Source organism: Bos javanicus, chromosome 2 (assembly GCF_032452875.1).
Source record: "Bos javanicus breed banteng chromosome 2, ARS-OSU_banteng_1.0, whole genome shotgun sequence".
NCBI classification, from domain to species: domain Eukaryota; kingdom Metazoa; phylum Chordata; class Mammalia; order Artiodactyla; family Bovidae; genus Bos; species Bos javanicus.
Genome location: NC_083869.1, coordinates 91416568 through 91430452, shown reverse-complemented (window position 1 = coordinate 91430452; position 13885 = coordinate 91416568). Strand labels below are relative to the sequence as shown.

The window sequence follows — 13885 nt, the reverse complement described above, 5'->3', positions numbered from 1 at the left end:
AGTGCCTACCTCTCTCTACCCCAAACTGCAAACATTTTCCTTCCTGAAGATTTTTAATTTTCCAGATTCTCTTTTTTTCGGGGGAATGTGAGGATTGCACAGCAGGTCATGCAGGATCTTTGTTCCCTGGAAACTAAGGATCACAACTCCACCACCTTCAGTGGAAGCATGGGGCCTTAACCACTGAACCACCAGCCTGCTCACTCACGTCTAACTCTTTGCAACCCCGTGCACTGTAGCCCGACAGGCTCTTCTATCCATGGAACTTTCCAGACAAGAATACTGGAGTCCAGGGGATCTTCCAACCTGGGTATGGAACTCCATCTCCTGCAGCTGCTGCATTGGCAGGCGGCTTATTTACCACTGCGCTACCTGGGAAGCTAGGACCACCAGGAAAGTCTCAATTCTCCAGATAATCTTTTTCATCATCAACCACCAGCCATTTCTCCCCTCCCCTCTCAATACATCTCTACAAACTGACTTCCTTTTGTGGCTAAAAGTATCTCCTCATTGCTCCAGCTTTTAACCACAGCCAACCTAACCTCTCCTGCCTAACAAGGATTAGGTCCACAAGATGACTTGAGACACAATACAAAGTTTATCAAGGAAGTGGGCCTGGGAACTGCGAGACTATGGAAATGGTGGCAGGCAGAAGAATGGGAGAAAATATTTGTACTTTCACTTATACATTTCTCCAAGATTTTAGTTTTTCCACTATGTTATGATTTTCAAATCCAGTTTTTAAAAATCTGAAAACTTGACCTACTTCAAGGTGTTTTCCAGGGCCCTACTATAGGCCAGGAAAAATAAGTTTCAACTACAATGCCTGTCATATAGCAGAGAAATTTTAGGCAAATGAATGGAGTGACACACAGTGGACCCTTAGATAGTTTCAAAAAAGGGGCTGGGCATATCTGAATGACTCACCCCCCAACTTTCTGAGAGGGGAGAGGAAGTACACACTAAGGTCGATCGAACAGTCAATGATGTAATAAGACCCAACAAAACTCTGGAAAACCAAAGCTCAAAAAGCTTCCTTCTTTGAACACACTGATGCTCAGGGAGAGCAACACAGCCTGACTTCACAGGGAGACAGCAAAAAGCCCTGCATCCAGGCCCTCCCAGACCCTAGCCCTGTTCCTATGTGTATCCTTCATAATAATACAGTAATCCTAAATACAGGACTTTCAGTGAGATTTCTAAGTTACTGTAGCAAACTTACTGAACGTGAGGGAGTCATGACAACCTCCAAATGTGTAGCCCGTTGGTCAGAAGTGTCAAGGTCTCCCTGCTGCTGCTGCTAAGTCACTTCAGTCGCGTCCGACTCTGTACTACCCCATGGACTGCAGCCCACCAGGCTCCTCCATCCATGGGATTTTCCAGACAAGAGTACAGGAGTGGGGTGCCATCGCCTTCTCCGTAGACTTGCTAATAATGACTGAAGTGAGGACAGTCTCTCAGAGGAATTTGCCCTTAACTCGTGGCATATAGCACTAATTCTGGGTAATATCAGAACTGAAACGAACTGCAGGACACTCGGTTGCCAGTGCCTTAACAAAGCAAAGAAGAGGCAGCAAGAAAGATGACTGTGATCAATCAGAAATGTCTGCTAGGAAAGCAGGGTTATGCAGGAGGGGCATGTGTGTCATATAATTGCCATCCTTTTAATATGTCATCAATGAGGTTTTTATGACAAGAATTAACAAATTCACCCAAGGGTAGGAAACCAAGTGTTTCTACATACCTGGTAGGCAGCTTTTCAAAGTCAACATCTAAGAATTGTTCATAGCTAGAAACAAAACTGTCCAACCACAGCTTCAGGTAATCTGGATCTTTCTGAAATAAGAAAATCATCGTAAGATTAAGTATGTCAGGAGTCTTTTTTAAAAAAGGTTTTAACTCCTATTGAGCAAATATAAACTGATAATCTAAAGAAGTAATAATATGAAATCTCTAAATGATACTCAGGAAGACATAGGAGCTGTCTTAAAATGTGTATTTAAGTATAATGATCCCATGTGACTCACACAGAGAGCTATGGTCTTAACAATACTCTGTTAGATTCTACACAAGTTGCCCTCTCCATCACCCTGTACTGTACTGGCTTCCTGACTGTTACTGGGACAAGCCAGACATGTTCCCATCTGAGGCCTTTGCAATGGCTGTTTTCTCTATCTAGAACACTCTTCTCCCAGATAGCTGAATGGCTAACCCCTGCATCTTCTTCAAGTCATTCTTTAAATGGCTTATTCTCAATGAAGCCAAATTTTACTACCCTTTCTTAAAATCAGAAGCCTTCTGACCATGTTTTCCTAAAATTACAAGCCTTACAAGTCAACATTTACCTTATACGCTATTCTGTTGACCCACTTCATGGTGCTTTCTCACCTTCCCCCATACTCTAGAATTTATTTATTACCTGTCAGTGCCCCTAGACTGTGGACTTCACAATCATAGGGCCTAGCTAAAGGCTCACCACAAGTGACTATTCTGTTTACCAACGGATACCAAGTGCCTGAAACAGTTCCTGGCACTCAACAAATACTTGCCCAATGAATTAATGAAAAATATAAAAAACATAAATAAAATAAAATTGGAGATGGGTCATTAACCTAAACATAAAAACTAAAAGATCTTCTAAAAGAAAATATAGGAGAATACCTTTGCAACTTTGGGGCACATAAAGATCTTTCAGCTTGAACACAAAAATCACAAACCAAAAAAAGAAAAAAATAATAATTGTTCTTATTCAAAATTTAAAACTTTTATTTATTAGAACACACCATTAAGAAAAGGAGAAGGCAAGCCATATATCAGCTGAAAATATTCTCAGTACATACATGTGACAAAAGACTTGTACCAAGAATATAAAAAGAACTCCGATGAATCAATATAAAAAGGACAACTCAATTTAAATACGGGCAAAAGGTTCAGATGTTTCACAAAAGAGAATATACAAATGGCCAAGTAGCATGCAAAAACATTTACAATATCACTAGTTATCCAGGGAAATGCAAATTAAAATGAAATGGAATACCATCACACACCCACTAAAAAGGTTAAAATTTAAAAGACTGTCCAAATCAAGTATTGGTAAAAATGTGGAATAACTGGAACTCACATTTCTGGTGGGAGTATAAAATGGTACAATCACTTGGAAAACAGTTTAGCAGTTTCTTTTAAACATAAATTTACCACATGGCCCAGTCATTCCTCTCAAGAGAAAAGCAGAAACAAAAACAAAAAACACTTGTACCAAAATGTTTCATAGAAGATTTATTTTTAATAACCCTAAGCTGGAAATAAACCAAAATTCCATCAACAGGTTAATTAATAAATTGTGGTATAGTCACACAATGGAACGCTAGCTTACAATAACAATGAATAAACCACTGATATGACAACAGTTAGAAATTTCAAAAACATGCTGAGCAACATGCCAGGCATTAAAGCATATTGAAATTGTGATTTCAATTATAAAAGTTCTAGAGCAGCCTATGGTGACAGAAATTAGATCACTGACTGTCTTTCAGAGGACTGACTACAAAAGGGCATGGAGGAAATCTTCCCAGGTAATAGAAATTTTCTATTTGTTTTATTAGGCAGCAGTTACACAAATGTTTGCTGCACCAAAACTCATCAAATTTGACACTTAAAATCTGTGCATTTTGTGGTAAGTTATATCTCAAAGATGATTTGGAAAAAACCATGATTCCTCATAAATTCTTTTAAATATAAATTGCATCATTAAAAATGGTGCTCAAAATGTTTCCTTCATGTTCTTAACACTTTTTTACTCCAGTCAATTTAAACATGACCCTCAGGAGTTTTATTTATCATTTGTTAGGCACTGCTCTTGGATAACAAGAACTCAAGTAATTTATTTCCCTAAAATAAAAGCATTACACACAAATGAGAATTCCTAAAAGAATGTTCCCAGAATATGCAGACAGCTGACCTTTTGTGTATTTGTTTTTTCTATTAATACACTGTTCCAAAATCAGATCATAAATTGTTATAATCCACATCATCACTGAGAAGATGGAAATATTTCAGAAAAAGAACTACCTCTTGTGAGAAATCTTCTCAAGGATTTCATTAATTGTTTTTTTTCATTTCCAATCAGCACATCATCCATTCATTCAAGCATTCAGGATAAGACTCCAGAAATACAAGTAGCTGGAGTCTGCCTCTATTAAGAAGTTCTTTCTTAACAGAGCAGTTTTAATAAACCGTGTAAAAGTTCAACACAGAACAGCTCATAATGCCATAAAGAATTAATGTATTTCTCCTTATAGATTATTTAGAAACTCTACAGTATCTAGTTCAAAGTCTGAAAGTCAGGGCTATCAAGTGTTTGCTAAGTACAGAGTTCTCTTAGGAAGTGAACAACTAACTATAAGGAAAGAAATGGTATTTAAACCTGGAAATGTTTTACTTAGTAAGAAGTGAAGCGGTTACAATCTTTTCAGATTTTGCAATGTACCAAGTACTATTGTTGTCATTTAGTCACTAAATTGTATTCAGCTCTCTGCTACCCCATTCACTGTATCCCGCCAGGCTCCTCTATCCATAGGATTCCCAAGCAAATACTAGAGTGGGTGGTCCTTTCCTTCTCCAACAGAACCTGAGTCTCCTGCATTGGCAGGCAGCTTCTTTACCACTGACCAACCAGGGAAACCCACCAAAAGACTGTCCAAGTACTACATCAGCTATTTTAAAAATACACATTATCCCATTTACTCCTTACAACCACTGAGAGAGGGTTTCATTTTTCTCATTTTACAGGTTAGAAAAGCAAAGTTCTAAGGATATATAACTTATCCACGGTCATACAGCTAGTCATTGATAGTGCAGGGATTAAAATGCAAAGATATATGAATCCAACTGTGTCCTCTCCACTACACTACACTATTTTTGAATTGTGAGCAGGAATAAAATGGAGCTTTGGCTTTGTGAGCAAAAAGAGGAAAAGAGGAACTGAGTCAGGATCAGTACATTCAGGTCCATAAACAATTTTAACACATAAAAAAGCCACATCCGACACAGCCTGAGAAAACCCTTAAAATGATCTATACTGAACTGCCAAAGGTCATAAAAGGAAAAAAGTCCACACATCCAGAAACAATATTAATTAAATCTCAAGCTTAGGCATTTTCATGGTTATGAGAGTGTGGTACAATAAAATAACACAGTAGGGTCTATCTACCCAGTTGCACAATATTTATTAACACAAAACACAAATGTATTAAGTACTGCAGAAGCACTGAGGTCAAATTAAATGGACACTAATCCCCGCTTTGCACTTTCTTGAACAAGTCACTCTACGTATGCACAAGTTTCTTCTGTAAAAATGAAGATAATCATAGCACCTTTCTTTACAGGGTTGTGAAAATGAAATAACCTAGTAAGTGTCAACGGCTTAGAACAATGCCTAGCACATAGTATAGGCTAAGTATAGTTATTTTTATAACCTATTATGTGCCTAAATTAGGTAACACTCCCAAACAAGAATGTTCTAAGCTACCCATACGCATACTTAAATATTTCATGATCCCCAGTGCCACATGATCTTAATTGTATTCTTTTCCTTTCACATCCGTTTGCATTTACTATCTGTGTGACTGTGAGCAGGTAACTTCATTTCTCTGATCTGTTCTGGATTTATAAAATGAAGATAATACTCTCTTTATAGCACTGTTGAAAGCACCGAATGAGATAATACATACAAGGCATTTGGCAATACCTGACATTTAGCAAATGCTCAAAACATGTCGGCTACCATTATTAAGACACAGATTCTGCTATCAAGTTGGTCATGATCCAATGTCATAAAATAAGCAATTATAAAATAACTGAGAATCAAGTTTATTGATTTTATACTCAAATATCCATCCAATCATCTGCCATTAAAATAATTGTTCATTTTGGACTGTTATGTAGATCCCCACAGGTCTCTGTAGTTTCAATTTCTCCCAGTGGACACACAGCTACTAATGGGATTTGTTCAATTTAAATATAATCTTCTCTTCTGCTCAAATACATTCAAAGGCTCCTCATTACCAGAGGATGACATCTAAACACTTAGAGAGGTACTGTCCAATGCAGTGACCACTAGCTGAATGTGATGACTTAAATTACATTCAAGCATGAGAAATTTTTACTTTTTCATAACATCCACTCCACTGCTGGGAAGCTTTAGTAGTAATAGGATTATGAAAGTATTATTATACTTTCACCAAGTTCTTATGGGATAGGGTTACAGGTAAGAATAGAGGGAACACCTTCCTTTCTCCACATAACAACAGTTGGGTTTTAATATTCTTTCAAGCCCTGATGGCTCAGTGGTTAAAGAATCCACGAACAATGAAGGAGACATGGGTTCAATCCCTGGATGAGGAAAGTCCCCTGGAGAAGGATATGGCATCCAACTCCAGTATTCTTGCTTGGAAAATCCCATCAACAGAGAAGCCTGGCAGGTTATAGTCCATGGGGTGCAAAGAGTCGGACATGACTGAGCACAAGCACACACATATATTCTTTTAAGTTTTATAAACTTTTAGATACACACATATATTTCACCTATATTCCCGTCCTCTAATGAATTACTTTTAAGCAAATCCAGACATCATATTTCAACCACAAATACTTCAATACATAACCATAAAATACATCTTTTAAAATATGACAATACTATCAATCTGAAAAAATTAATAGCCCTTTAACACCCATTGATGTTCAGATTTTCCTGACTTGCTCAGAAATGCCTTTCTTAACTGTCTGATAAAGTCAGGACCCAAAGAAAGTCCATATATTGCAATTTGTTGGTATATGTTTTAAGTCTTTTTAAACCTATGGGTTTCTATTACATTTCTTTTTTCTCTAATTTATTTGCTGAAGACACTATGCCATTTGTGATTTAATATTTCTCACATTAGAGATTTTGCTGACTGTCATTTAACATGTTTCTCAGTCCTCTGTATTTTCTGTGAAGTAGTAAATCTAGAGATTGTCAGATTTAGGGGTTTTCTGGCAAAAAATACAACACAGGTATGTTATATATGTCCTTCAGAAGATATATATCTAGTTATCTCTTCTGTGATGTTGGAACTACTGATTATCTTTTCCTAGATTCAGTATTTTATTATGAGTAATTTCTATAATAAACCTTATAATTCCCCTATGATATCACCAGGACTACTGACTAGAAAGATTTGCAGAATGAAGAGCTATTATTGATTTACTTTCAATCTCACTTGCTGCTGCTGCTGCTAAGTCGCTTCAGTCGTGTCCGACTCTGTGCGACCCCATTGACGGCAGCCCACCAGGCTCTGCTGTTCCTGGGATTCTCCAGGCAAGAACACTGGAGTGGGTTGCCATTTCCTTCTCCAATGCATGAAAGTGAAAAGTGAAAGTGAAGTCGCTTAGTCATGTCCGACTCTTAGCGACCCCATGGACTGAAGCCCACAAGGCTCCTCCGTCCATGGGATTTTCCAGGCAAGAATACTGGAGTGGGGTGCCATTGCCTTCTCCGATCTCACTTCCAGATTCTTAATTAAAATTATATCCAGATACAGATTGTGTTTATGCTACTCATGCCAAGGTGTTAAATAATGGATAATTTTTTATTAAAGTTAATCATTCCTTAATGTTTGTTGATCTTCTTACTTATGCACACCTCCCTGAAAAACTGAAAAATAAACATAATAAAGTTCATAATTTTACATTAAAAAAAAAAACACCTTATAATTTCCTTCACTCTACTTTGGGCTTATTTTATTCTTTCATTGTCTTCTTGAAATGGAAAATTTATCTATAATATTAATGTATTCCTGCATAACAAATTAAATTTAGGAGCTTGAACAACAAGTATTATCTCAGATTTTTAGGGCCAAGAATTGAAAAACAGCTTAGCTGGGTGGTTCTGGCTCAGCATTTCTCCCAAACCTGTGATGAAGATAGAAACCAGAGTGCAATCACACCAAAGACTGACTGGCTGGAGAAGCTACTTTCAACTTCACTCAGGTGGTGGTTGGCCAGGTTTCGGTTGTTCACATAGGGTTCTACACAGGGCTACTTATAACACAGCAGCTTGTTTCCCAGAGAGCAAATGATACAGGGAAAAAGAGAGCAACTGAGATGGAAACAGTAGAAAAAACAGTGTCTTTTCTAATTTCAGAAACGATATACCATCACTTTTGCCAAATTCTACGCATTGGGATAGAGTAACATGGAAACTTACACTACCATATATAAAGTAGACAGCCAATGGGAATTTGCTGTATCACTCGGAACTGAAACAGGGGCTCTGTAACAATGACGAGGGGTGGGATGGGACAGAGATGTGAGGGAGGTTCGAGAGGGAGGGGACATATGTATACCTATGGCTGATTCATGCTGATGTTTGACAGAAAACAACACACTTCTGTAAAGCAATTATCCTTCAATTAAAAAATAAATAAATTAACAACAACAAAAAATTCTACACATCATAGACAAACCAATACAATGTAGGAGGACTGTAAAAGGGCATGCATATGACAAGGTGGGATCTTGAAGGCTTGGCTACCACAAATGACTAGTTCATTTCATTTTAGCTTTTTTCTCTAACACATTTATAGCCACAAATTTTCCCAGGTAATGCTGTAGGTACTTCCCAAAAGGATCTAAATGTGTAATTTTATCATTCAGTTCTCCCCCACAAAAATTCCAATTTTCCTTTATTTCTTATTCTTTAATCAAACCTTTGTTTTAAACTGTATGACTTTTTAAAAAATACTTTTGCAATTTGTTCCTTAGATGCATTTCTCCCTTAACTACATTCTCATTAGAAAACATATTCTATTATTTCAATAATCTGAAATTTGATGAAACTTGCTTTAAGTTCTGTCATATCATCATTTTTGTAAATATGTGTACTTGAAAGGAATGTATGGGTATAATGTTCTACGTAAGTCCCTTTTAATTTGTCAACTCTACTGTTTCAATCCCTGGTAGATCAGACAGTAAAGAATCTGCCTGTAATGCGGGAGACCAAGGATCAATCCCTGGGTCGGGAAGATCCCCTGGAGAAGGAAATGGCAACCCACCTCAGTATTCTTGCCAGAATTCCACAGAGGAGCCAGGTGGGCTACAGTCCATGGGATCCCAAAAAGTTGGACAAGACTGAGCAACTAACATAAAACATACATTGTTTAAGTCTTCAGTATCTTCACTGATTTTTTTTTTCTGGTCTGTTCATTCTATCAATTATTGAGAAAAATATGTTTTTAAAAACTACTAACCTATGTTAAGTTAAAAAAAACCTATCATGACTGTCATATGTTTATTCCTCTCTAGTGCTGTCAATGCTTGTTTTAGAGACTATGTTATGAGGTGCACATGAATTTAAAATTGTTGCAGTTTCCTGTGCTTCCCTGGTGGCTCAGCGGAAAAGAATCCACCTGCAATGCGGGAGATGCAAGACATGCAGGTTCAATCCCTGGGTCAAGAAGATGTCCTGGAGAAGGAAATGGCAACCCACTCTAGTATTCTTGCTTCCCTGGTGGCTTAGACAGTAAAGATTCAGCCCGCCTAATGCATACATATGTTTTCTAGAAAAATGGTACTGACGAATTTATTTACAGTGCAGCAATGGAGAAACAAACATAGACTTGTGGACATGGGGAGAGGGGAGGAGAGGGTGAGATGTATGGAAAGAGTAACATGGAAACTTACATTACCATATGTAAAATAGATAGCCAACAGGAATTTGCTATATGGCTCAGGAAACTCAAATAGGGGCTCTGTATCAACCTAGAGGGGTGGGATGGGAGGGAGATGGGAGAGAGGTTCAAAAGGGAGGGGATATATGTATGTATACCTATGGCTGATTTATGTTGAGGTTTGACAGAAAACAAAATTCTGTAAAGCAATTATCCTTCAATTAAAAAATCAATAAATTTTAAAAAACACAAAGAATTTGCCTGCAATGTGGGAGACCCAGGTTCAATCCCTGGGTAGGAAAATCCCCTGGAGGAGGGAATGGCAACCCACTCCAGTATTCTTGCCCAGAGAATCCTGTGGACAGAGGATCCTGGTGGGTTATAGTCCATGGGGTCGCAAAGAGTCAGACACAACTGAGGGACTTAACACTTCCACTTTTTCACTTTTCAGTATTCTTGCCTGGGAAACCCTATGGACAGATGAGCCAGGCAGGCTACAGTCCATGGGGTCCCAAAAGAGTCCAATACGACTTAGCAACTAAACAACAATAGTACCAAGAATTGTTATATTTTCTTGATGAATTGAACTGTTTTTGTTTTGCTGAAAATGGCTTTATTTCACTTTCCTCTTTGAAGAAACGTCACTTGGTTGGAAATTCTACATTAGTCTTTCCTTTAAAGATATCAATCCATTGTCCTCTCCTCACAATCATTATTATTGAAAAATCAGGTGTTAACTTGTAATCCCTTTGAAGACAGTTCTTTTTTCCTCTGGTAGCTTTTAAGCTTTCTTTCTTTTGCTTTGGTTTTCTGCAGAACCACTAGGGTTTCACTATGATGTATATTGGTATGGAATTTGCTTCAATCGTTCTCTGTGGGTTTCACTAGACTTTCATCAATCCTGGAAAGCTCTCACCTGCAATCTCTTCAAATACTAACATTCATTTCATGCTTTCTTTACTCTTCTTTTGAGACCAATTAAATATGTGTCAAATCTTCTCATATTATTATTCAGTCTTCCATATTTTCCAACTCCTTGACTTTCTAGGATATATTCTAAAAGAATTCTTGTGATCTTCATTCCAACTCTCTAATTCTCTTCAGCTATCTAAACTCATATCCTTTTTATTGGTCTTTATCAATATTGGGATCTTCTTTTCTATTTCTAGACATTCATTTTTAAAAGTGCTAGGTCACTTGTATACTATATTTCTCTGATTCTAAAACATAATTTTTTATACTTTGGCATCTTTGAAATCAAAATGCATCTTACAGTTGCTCTCAGGAAGGCTGCTGTTATGACATAATTGTCATAGCCTGTGCAACCCTAGTCACAGGTGTTCACGCTGATCTTCTTTCACTAGATGTATGTGCATGGTTGATACTCCAACATCAACTGCTGCTGATGTTGAGATTAACTGCTGTTCAAAATATCTTCAAAAAATTATACTAAATTAGGTAGCAAAATGGAGCTATTCAGTAGAGATATGCACAAAAACAGAGCAGCAGGGTACAACATGACATTAATGATGCAAATCTATATTAAGATCACTTTTCCTTTGTACTTTTGGTCATGCCTTGTGTGTCTGGAATATCCTCTGTGATTATTAAAATACTAGGGCTTCCCTCATAGCTCAGTTGGTAAAGAATCCGCCCCCAAAGCAGGAGATCCTGGTTTAATTCCCGGGTCAAGAAGATCTGCCGGAGAAGAGATAGGCTACCCACTCTAGTATTCTAGGGCTTCCCTTGTGGCTCAGCTGGTAAAGAATCAGCTGCCTGCAATGTGGGAGACCTGGGTTCAGTCCCTGGGTTGGGAAGATTCCCTGGAGAAGGGAAAGGCTACCCACTCTAGTATTCTGGCCTGGAGAATTCCATGGACTGTATAGTCCATGGGGTCATACAGAGTTGGACACAACTGAGCAAACTTCACTAGCAGTTTCAATATCAAACCTTGATCAAATACTACCTCTTCAACTAAGCGATCACTGATGACTTCATTCATCTTCCTTAGATCTCACAATCTACAATCTAAGAGGAAAACTGACTCCAACTGGAAAAGCATGACTTCAGATGAAGTCACAGTCAATCAAACAGATGAAAGATACAAAATTTTGATGGAAATTCTGATAAAAAGCCAGTTACATCCAGGAAAGATTTGGAAGCCATTTTACCACAAACAAAAGAAGCTATATTCTAAAAGAGGCCTGTGCATAAAAATAAGCTAGAATATACCAACCCCTCAGTTCAGTTGCTCAGATGTGTCGGACTCTTTGCAACCCCATAGACTGCAGCACGCCAGGCATCCCTGTCCATCATCAATTCCCGGAGTTTACTCAAACTCATGTTCACTGAGTTGATGATGCCATCCAACCATCTCATTCTCTGTCATCCCCTTCTCCTCCCGCCCTCAATCTTTCCCAGCATCAGAGTGTTTTCAAATGAGTCAGTTCTTTGCATCAAGTGGCCAAAGTACTAGAGCTTCAGCTTCAGCATCAGTCCTTCCAATGAATATTCAGGACTGATTTCTTTTAGGATGGACTGGTTGGATTTCCTTGCTGTCCAAGGGACTCTCAACAGTCTTCTGCAACACCACAGTTCAAAAGCATCAATTCTTTGGCACTCAGCTTTTTTTATACTCCAACTCTCATATGCATACATGACTACTGGAAAAACCATAGCTTTGACTAGACAGACCTTTGTTGGCAAAGTAACATCTCTGTTTTTTAATATTCTGTCTAGGTTGGTTATAACTTTTCTTCCAAGGTGTAAGCGTCTTTTTATTTCACGGCTGCAGTCACCATTTGCAGTGATTTTCAGTTCAGTTGCTCAGTCGTGTGAAGCCATTTTAGCACAAACAAAAGAAGCTATATTCTAAAAGAGGCCTGTGCATAAAAAATAAGCTAGAATATACCAACCCCTCAGTTCAGTTGCTCAGACGTGTCGGACTCTTTGCGACACCATGAATCGCAGCACGCCAGGCCTCCCGGTCTATCATCAACTCCCGGAGTTCACTCAAACTCATGTCCATCGAGTCAGTGATGCCATCCAGCCATCTCATCCTCTGTCGTCCCCTTCTCCTGCCCCCAATACCTCCCAGCATCAGGGTCTTTTCCAATGAGTCAACACTTCGCATGAGGTGGCCACAGTATTGGACTTTCAGCTTCAGCATCAGTCCCTCCAAAGAACACCCAGGACTGATCTCCTTTAGGATGGACTGGCTGGATCTCCTTACAGTCCAAAGGACTCTCAAAAGTCTTCTCCAACACCACAGTTCAAAAGCATCAATTCTTTGGCACTCAGCTTTGTTCACAGTCCAACTGTCACATCCATACATGACCACTGGAAAAACCATAGCCTTGACTAGATGGTCCTTTGTTGGCAAAGTAATGTCTCTGCTTTTCAATATGCTATCTAGGTTGGTCATAACTTTCCTTCCAAGGAGTAAGCATCTTTTAATTGCATGGCTGCAATCACCACCTGCAGTGATTTCAGAGCCCCCAAAAATAAAGTCTGACACTGTTTCCACTGTTTCCCCATCTATCTGACATGAAGAGATGGGACCAGATGCCATGATCTTTGTTTTCTGAATGTTGAGCTTTAAGCCAACTTTTTCACTCTCTTCTTTCATGTTCATCAAGAGGCTCTTTAGTTCCTCTTCACTTTCTGCCATAAGGGCGGTGTCATCTGCATATCTGAGTTTATTGATATTTCTCCTGGCAATCTTGATTCCAGCTTGTGCTTCATCCAGCTCAGCATTTCTCATGATGTACGCTGCATATAAGTTAATTAAGTTGGGTGATAATATACAGCCTTGACGTACTCCTTTACAGATTTGAAACCAGTCTGTTGTTCCATGTCCAGTTCTAACTGTTGCATCCTGACCTGCATACAGATTTCTCAAGAGGCAGGTCAGGTGGTCTAGTATTCCCATCTCTTTACCCCGAGTGAGAAAGATGTAAATTTTTACTTTAGATATTTCTTAGATTTTAAGTAACTATTCATTTGTGTGTGCATGCTCAGTCATGTCCAACTCTTTGCAACCCCATGAACTATTGCCCACCAGTTTCTCTGTCGTGGAATTTTCCAGGCAAGAATATTGAAGTAGGTTTCCATTTCCTCCTCCAGCGGATCTTTCCAATCCAGGATCGAACCAGTGTCTCTTACATTGGCAGGCAGATTCT

At 38.6% G+C, this 13885-nt stretch overlaps 1 protein-coding gene across 6 annotated transcripts in view; it reads right to left on the bottom strand.

The window, feature by feature from the left end:
- Window positions 1-13885, bottom strand: part of NBEAL1 (neurobeachin like 1) — a 164009-nt gene that overhangs the window by 140029 nt on the left and 10095 nt on the right. For 5 of the 6 annotated variants that reach the window (XM_061382133.1, XM_061382104.1, XM_061382139.1 and 2 more), the window contains exon 3: window positions 1745-1836. The exons of the other annotated variant lie outside the window; for it this stretch is intronic. In XM_061382133.1, the coding sequence (XP_061238117.1) occupies window positions 1745-1836 (92 nt within the window). The remainder of the gene's footprint in view (window positions 1-1744; window positions 1837-13885) is intronic. 6 annotated transcript variants of the gene reach the window in all.